General features: G+C 49.6%; 1 protein-coding gene across 1 annotated transcript; it reads right to left on the bottom strand.

The window, feature by feature from the left end:
- Positions 1 to 1,069: 1,069 nt before the first annotated feature.
- On the bottom strand, positions 1,070 to 8,005 carry C2H1orf109 (chromosome 2 C1orf109 homolog). The gene is made up of 5 exons (XM_028885460.2): positions 7,704 to 8,005; positions 5,678 to 5,952; positions 3,785 to 3,964; positions 2,018 to 2,136; positions 1,070 to 1,885 (listed from the first exon to the last, which is right to left on the bottom strand). The coding sequence occupies exons 2-5, from the start codon at positions 5,950 to 5,952 to the stop codon at positions 1,806 to 1,808; spliced, it is 654 nt and encodes a 217-aa protein (XP_028741293.1). The 5' UTR covers positions 7,704 to 8,005; the 3' UTR covers positions 1,070 to 1,805.
- Between the last annotated feature and the right edge of the window lie 31 nt (positions 8,006 to 8,036).

Raw genomic sequence — 8,036 nt, 5'->3', positions numbered from 1 at the left:
AGATCAAAATATCTAGGGTGGGTTTGCATTATACTTTCCTGTTGTTTACATTTTTTTCTAGTTTCCGTTTAATTAAAAACAAAAAATGTAGTAAGAAAAACAACACCATGTTCTTTTTAAATGTATTCATCCTCTGTGTTAAGTCCTGTGCATGGCAGCATGTGGGAAACTGGGACCCCAAGGCAAGCGGCCTCTGCAGAGGCTGAGTGAGGCTCTGACTCAAGGCTGCCTCTCAGCTTATTTCCTGTTACTGTGTGTGATGGCTGATCTTGGCTGTCAACTTGACCACAGCTGGAATCAACTAAAACCCAAGCAGCTGGGCATGCCTGTGCGGGCTTTTCTTGACTAGATCATTAGGGTGGTAAGACCCACCCTAAATCTGGATCATTTGAGGTGGGAAGGCCCATCCCAAGTCTGAACCACACTTTCTGGTGGCAGTCCACATAAAAGCATGTGGAAGAAGAAAGCTCTCTGCTTTCGGCTTGCCTGCCCTCACTCTTGCCCTGATCTCTCTGGATATATATTCATTCATTCTATGCTCCTCTCGAGAACCTAAAACACGTGATACACACTGACCAGTACAACTGAGAAAGGGTTTATTAGAATCATGATTTGAGGGCACAGTCCATCACCGCAGGGAAGTCAGGGCGGCAAGCACTTGAAGCAGCTGGTCACATGACACCCACCATCAAGAGCAATGGATTAGTGCATGCCTGATGGTGTTTAGCCTGCTCTCTCTCTCATTTGATCTAGGGCCCAGCCGTGAAACGATGCCACCCACATTCAGAATGGTTCTTCTCACCTCAATGAAGAAAATCCTGCAGCCATGCCTGCAGGCCAGCCAAATCTAGAACATTCCTCATTGAATTTCCCTTCCTAGGAGACTTTACATGTTTCGAATGAACAATCCAAACTAACGATCATAGCTGGCATATTCTCCTACCTGGTCAGTCCCTCCAGACTCAGAAGAATGTAGTCAATGAGAGGTCACCTGAGTCTCAACCCTGGCAGCTGGAGGGTCTCACTATTCTCAGTTCACTTATTTCTTTCCTTTTCTTTGGCCTTGGTGTTTTTTTTTTTTTTTTTTTTTTTTTTTTTAAGACAGTCTCAGTATGTAGCCTTGGTTAGTCTGGAGCTATGTAGATCAGGGTGATTTCAAAATCAGAGATCACCTGTCTTTGCCTCTCCAGCAGTGGGTGGGCTCTTCCTGGCTCTCAGTTACTTTTAACAGCAACATGAGACCTCTCAAGGATAAAACATTCAGAACCGTTCACGCTACACCATCTCCCCCTGGTGGCTGGTTTTGGAAATGGAAATTGGTTTGAACTACTGTGAAGAGTATTTCAAATGCTTTCCTTCAGTCCCTCCCTTTTTAGGGTGTGCAAGGGATTGAATCTAGGGCTTCACGTGTGCCACACACACATTGCTACTGCCCTGCACTCCCAGACCCACTCATATCTTTAAATCATTAAGGACTCAGATATTGACACACACACACAACCTGAGCCAACCGGACGAAGGACTTCAGCTGACGCAGAGGACGCTGTGGCCCTCTACCTCCTGCCTTTCCTTCCCTGCCAGTCCAGCCTAACGATGGAGATGGACACTGCTCATCAGCACTGCCTTTCCTGTTCCCTCTGCCCCTATCCACCTGCCAGAGCCGCAGGGGCAACGGCCACAGACCCTGGGCCACAGGCCGGGGTGGAGAAGCCCTAGGGACCTCTACCGTAGGTTCCGGTGTCTCAGGGCGTCGGGCTGCACTGCCGATGCTCACTTAGAAACAGCAGAGGCAGCCACAGCCGTCCTCAGCTGCAGGGCTCCAGATCTCCAGACACTGCGCAGCTTCCTGGCTCCTCCAGGAAGAAGGAGACACTCACCAGGATATCTAGAACAGGAAGCAGGTACGAGACATCAGGTTTACCGAGGCCCAGAAGCACAGCAGCGGTGTCTCTAACACCTCCAAAGAGGCAAGCTGCGGGCAAAGGAAGGCAGATGGGGAACTAACGGAAACCAGTACCTGGCACGAGGGTCTGGCATTCATCTTCGGAAATCTGGTCCCAGGCCTTGGGCAGTGCTTGGATGCTGGCCAAGTCTCCCCAGTGGATGGAGGAGAGGAGGTACTTTCTCTTCAGGTACCTTCCCAGAAGTTAAGGACTGCTCAGAAAAGAAAAGAAAGAAAAGAAAAAAGAAAAAGGCAATCTGCTGGAGAGAAGCGTGGGAAGCTAAAAGTGGCAGCACAGCCATTGTACACCTTCCCAGGTAGGCAGGGCTCACCCGTGCCAAGAGGACTGAGGAGCACTTGGACTAGAACACGATGCTACCAGGAAAGAGGACTCAGACCTCACAGGCTCAGGATGGACCAGACAGAAAAGCAAAGTGACTTAAGAGACAGAACTCTGCGGCTGTTCTAGTCAGCTGTATCGGCCCATGCCTTTAACCCCAGCACTCAGGAGGCAGAGGCAGGTGGACCTCTGTGAGTTCGAGGCCAGCCTGGTCTACATAGTTCCAGGACAGCCAGGGCTAGGGAGAGAAACTAAAATGTAGCAAAAACAAAAAAAAAACAAAAGCCTCAGTGGCAGTTGAGGTGGACACACCACTGGAGAAACAGAGAAACAGAGGCACAGGACGGAGGAAGCCTGGAGTGGACTCGGCACGGCAGGCCTCCCGTGTCCTGACATGAGAGCTGAAAGATGGCTGCAGCCAGAATAATAAAGGCAGCAATGGAGGAAAGGCGGGGTTCTGAGCCTTAGCCCAGCAACAGAAGAGCTGACAACTCCCGGATGAACACAACCAGATCTGAGATGACAGTCTGTGGTCCTTCAGACAGCTCAAAGCAGACATCTGGAGACGGAGGAAAGCCTGCCAGGAGGGGATACGGGACTAAGTCCACGTCAGGGGCAGGCAAGACGGCTCACTGGGAAAGGTGCTTGCTGCCAAATCTGAACTTCATCCCGGGAGCCACATGGCGGAAGGAGAGAACGGATTCTGTCAAGTTCTCCTCTGACCTCTACATGGATGCTGTTAAGCATAGGCCTTGGCCACACTATTCTGCTTAAAGGCTTCTCAGAACTTTCATCTCAGAATAACAGCCAAAATTTTCAAGATCCTTCTCAAAAACTAAGGCCCCCTGACACCATGCCCTGCCCTCACCACATGGACCTCATGGCTATTTCCTAAATATACCAGGCATGCTCCCACCCAGGCCTTTTGCCTCGAAGTACCCTCTGCCCGGACCATTCTTCTCCCAAACATCCACGTGGCTCGTTCCTTCACTCTTTTAAATCTTTGCTCAAAGGTCATAACCATCACTGCCTCGTGGGTGCCTGCCTTGACACTATTAAAATCACAACTCCAAGCTGGGTGGTGGTGGCACACATCTTTAATCCTGGCACTCAGCAGGCAGTGACAGGCAGAGGCAGACAGATCTCCGAGACAGGCCAGGACAGCCAGGACTACACAGAGAAACCCTGTCTCCTGGGAAAAAAAAAAAAAAAAAAAGACCGCCCCACCTTCCTTCCTCCCCTTCCCGGATTTACTCTTAGCACTCAGCACAGGTGACACTATATATTCCCCTCTCCTCATGCCCGCCTCTCAGCGCTTACAGCAGTGCCCAGCAGGCAACCTGTAAGAAATGACTATAAAAAACAGATGCAGGCAGAATCCACAGTTGGGCTCTAAAGAGAACTGCAGCAAACTATACAGCCTGCTGATCTTGTGAGATCTGAGTCAGCAAAGGCTTCTAGGAGCAGCTCTGGGCGGCCTGGACATAAGCACTCAAGGATATGAGCTTCGATAGTGTCTGTCAATGTCTTGCAACCACTCCAACATGTCGGCCACAGAGGGGCTCACAACCGAGGGCCGCAGGACAGCATCCATGTCAAGCACAGCCGAATGCTGCTCGTAGGTCTGAAACACCTGCTCCACGTGCCTGCTGACGGTGTCGCGGACCTTGAGGAGGGTGGCTCTGTGGGAAAAGTGGAACGTTAGGCAGTATCATGGAAATGGGAGGAGGTAAGGCTTCTCTAACCACTACTGGCATTTGGAGGTTTTTTTAGAGGGCACGCAAACTCTCGGATACACTAGGAGAGTGGTCTACCACTGAGCTACACCCCAGTCCCACTTTGCAAATTCTTCTTAATTAATTAAGTATGGGGAGGGTGCACACACGCCACAGCACATGTGGGGAAGTCAGGGGACTACTTTGTGGTGTCCATTCTGTCCTCCCACCTTTCCATGGGTTCTGGGGATTGAACTCAGGTCAGCAGGCTTGCATAGCCAGTACCTTACCCAATGAGCCACCTTGACCGCCTTTGTATGGACAGTTCTGAACGACAGTGAGGGCCCAGGGCGCCTGGACTGCTAGGGAAAGCGAGTTGTTTCCCTGTGCATAAAGGCTCAGGACTACATATACAGCAAACACAGTCAGTGCATCAGTGAATGAATGGCCATTAGAGAGAGAACTACCACAATGTGGAGAAAGGGCTTCTGCACCGGTGGTGGTGGTGGAGGTGGTGGTGGTGGTGGCGGCGGCGGCAGCGGCGGCGGCAGTGGTTACACACAGAGAACCCTGTGTCATGGGGGTGGGGTGAGGGGGGTGATTTTGGCATTGCCTAGGTATTCTTCTTTTTCTCCCGCCTCCCACCCCCAGTCAGGGTGCTGGGACTAAAGGTATGGGCCACCTGCTGCCTAGTTATTACTCTAATGTAATAATGTAAGGAACCATCACCAAGAAAAGGGCTATAAGTTCCTAAGGACAAAGGATCCCCTAGCCCAGGACTCTGGTTCTAAAAAGCCCGACTACGACTTACAGTGTAAAAACAGGAAACAATTCCATAAGTCTATGAGTCTAGCTTATAGGCTGTGACCAACAGTAAAAACACAAACAGAAAACAAAGTATCAATGTAACACCTGGGTTATTGCTTAGCAGGCTATTTCAGCTATACATGTATCCACCTGTGTGTAGAACAAACTGTAACAAAAGTCTGACTCGTTTCCTTGCTTCCAGATGTGTGAACAGGGTTAAGCAGAAGTGTGTAAGGTAATGGCCTCAGTTCTGGCACAATGACAGAAGGAGGCTACACTTTCTCTCTCCGGTCCCCTTCTTTTCTGCTTTTGTAATTTCTTTTTGTTTATTTAGTTGGTTTGGGGTTATTTATATTTTTTATTCATTTATTTTTATTTATTTATTTTTGAGACAGGGCTTCTCTGAGTCCTGGCCTTGAACTCAGAGATCTGCCTGCCTCTGCCTCCTGACTGCTTAGATTAAAGACATGTGGCCACCACACTCGACCTGTTTTTTTTTTGTTGTTGTTGTTGTTGATATTTTTTTTTTTTTTTTGAGACAGGGTTCCTCTGTGTAGCTTTGGAGCCTCTCCTGGAACTCGTTCTGTAGACCAGGCTGGCCTTGAACTCACAGAGATCTGCCTGCCTCTGCCTCCCCAGTGCTGGGATTAAAGGCATGCACCACCACCACCACCACCACCACCACCACCACCACCACCACCACCACCTGGCTGTTTTTTTGTTTGTTTTTTCTTTTGAGACAAGGTCTTATAATGTAGCCCAAGCTGGCCTCAAACTCAGTGCCCTTCAACCTCAGTCCCCTGAATGACCACTCCCAGCTTGCTTTTGTAACTTTTGTACGCCCACCCTGACTGGGGCCGTGGAGCCTCTTACAGCCTCTCAGCGAGCTTGTCCAGGACAATGTCACCAGCCTCCAGCTGCTTGCGCCTCAGCCGCTCCTCTAAGTCCGGGAAGGGACGGAGTGCTGGCACATCCTCAAACCGCAGATTCTGTGCAGCCTGCAGCTGCTCAGCCAGGTTGCTGAGAGACGAGAGGAGGGGCGAGCAGTCCTGCAGAGTGCTCTGCCACAGGCCCTGCTGCTCCTCCACCACGGGGAAGCACTTCCTCAGGACCTCCTGCACAGCCACCAAAGGCTGGTCTTGAGCCATCTGCTGGGAAGACAAAACCAAGCGTCAGGGTACCAGAAGGGGAGGGCCTGGGACAAGGGTGAGTCGTTTCTCACCTCGTGAGGTGGCCAGCTTTTGGTCTTCAAATAGTCCTAAGGCAATATAGAAAGGTAGGGAGACTTTGGGGGGCGTGAAAAAGAACAGATGCTCTCATCCTGGAAACAGGTTGATGACTTTGGTCAGCAATGAAGTGAGAATTCCAACAGTACCATTTACCAGCTGCTTCAGGCCTTACTCCCTTCCCAGCTGTAAACCTTCAACCTTCTAGAAATCTCTTCAGAAATCCCATTTACATGGGAAGGACATGTACTACCCCTTGTACAACCATAGGAGCTCCTGGCTTCACTTTCTATAATACCATCCAAGGCATTTCAGAAGTCACCTCACTTACTTCTGTTATTAAACAAGAAGCAAGAGAAAGGAATAACATGTTTTTCTTAGAAACCCTCTTGAGATGCATCTTTTGCCCGCTGCCCAGGCCCCTTGGTTTTTCAAGTCAGGGCTTCTCTGTGTAGCTTTGGTGCCTGTCCTGAAACTTGCTTTGGAGACCAGGCTGACCTCGAATTCACAGAGATCTGCCTGCCTCTGCCTCCCGAGTGCTGGGATCAAACACTGCACCACCACCACCACCACCATCGCCCAGCCTTTGAGATGTATCTTGAAAGCCACACAATGTATCATGTAGTATACATGCCTAATGTTAAGACAATCAATTGCTGACTCTCCCTTGAGAAGCCCACACCCACTTGGCCATGTCTTACTTTCTGGGATTGTTTGAGCAGCCTGAAAGTGTCTTTTATTTTCTGCCTGGTGCCTCTCTCTTAATCCTTGTAGTTAAGCTTGTATTAAAAATAGCTTTGGGCCGGGCAGTGGTGGCGCACGCCTTTAATCCCAGCACTCGGGAGGCAGAGCCAGGCGGATCTCTGTGAGTTCCAGGCCAGCCTGGGCTACCAAGTGATTTCCAGGAAAGGCGTAAAGCTACACAGAGAAACCCTGTCTCGAAAAAAGCAGAATATATATATAGCTTTGGGCTGTGGTGTGCACCTTTAATCCTAGCACTGAGGAGACAAAAGACAGGCAGATCTCTTGAGTTTGAGGCAACCTAGTCTATATAGAGAGCTCCAGGCCACCCAATGTTATGTGGTGAGTACCTACTCTGTGTGTGTGTGTGTGTGTGTGTGTGTGTGTGTGTGTGTGTGTAACCGCTTCTTCTTCTTTTTTTTTTTTTTTTTTTGTTTTGTTTTGTTTTTCGAGACAGGGTTTTTTTCTGCGTAGTTTTGCGCCTTTCCTGGATGTCGCTCTGTAGACCAAGCTGGCCTCGAACTCACTCTGCTTCTTAAACTGGCTAGTCCTGAATTCTTTTCTTTCTTTCTTTCTTTTTTTTTTTTTAAAGATTTATTTATTTATTTTTTATGTATACAGAAGAAGACATCAGATCTCCTTACAGATGGTTGTGAGCCACCATGTGGGTGCTGGGAATTGAACTCAACACCTCTGGAAGAGCAGTCGGTGCTCTTAACCTCTAAGCCATCTCTCCAGCCCCTGAATTATTTTCAACGACAAAGCCACCAGCTGAGCTGAAGTCCCTTAAGCTTAGGGGAACTCCTCACGCTGCTCAGGGTGGCAGGGTAAAGCTGTCTGTCTATCTTGTCTTGTCGCCGCTGACACTCAAGAGTGGAGGTTCCGGCGGTCCTCTTACCAGCTCCCTCTGCAGAAGGACCCTTGCTTCTCACCTCAGGAAGCGGGTCCTGGAAGTCTTCAGAAGAGGTTTCTTCAGGACAGGGCAATCTCCTGCTTTAGATTGCAAGTCCCTGGGGCTTGTCTCTCCTCGATCCCCCGTTTCTGGAGCCAGAGTCTTGTCCGTTCTCTTTGAGATTGCCAGCCGTGTCCATAAACCAGCAGGAAAACGTAAATCCTGGGTAGTTAAAGCTAAGTGGACACCAAGAAGCTCACGGTGCTTGGCACTGTCCGCACACGCTCAAAAGCAAACTCGACAGTCTGGTTCCACTTAGCTCGACTCGGAAGTCGCGGAAAGAAGACGTAGGCCGCAATGACTTCTGGGCATT

The sequence above is a fragment of the Peromyscus leucopus genome, chromosome 2, assembly GCF_004664715.2.
Source record: "Peromyscus leucopus breed LL Stock chromosome 2, UCI_PerLeu_2.1, whole genome shotgun sequence".
Classification (NCBI taxonomy): Eukaryota; Metazoa; Chordata; class Mammalia; order Rodentia; family Cricetidae; genus Peromyscus; species Peromyscus leucopus.
Note: the sequence above shows the minus strand (reverse complement) of the source record. Positions and strands in the feature narration are given on the sequence as shown.

Coding starts and splice junctions, on each gene's coding strand:
- C2H1orf109 (XM_028885460.2), bottom strand. CDS start 5,952: ATGGCTCAAGACCAGCCTTTGGTGGCTGTGCAGGAGGTCCTGAGGAAG. Junction 3,965..5,677: donor GACAAGCTCGCTGAGAGGCT/GTAAGAGGCTCC, acceptor CTTTTCCCACAG/AGCCACCCTCCTCAAGGTCC. Junction 1,886..2,017: donor ATGCCAGACCCTCGTGCCAG/GTACTGGTTTCC, acceptor TTCCTGTTCTAG/ATATCCTGGTGAGTGTCTCC.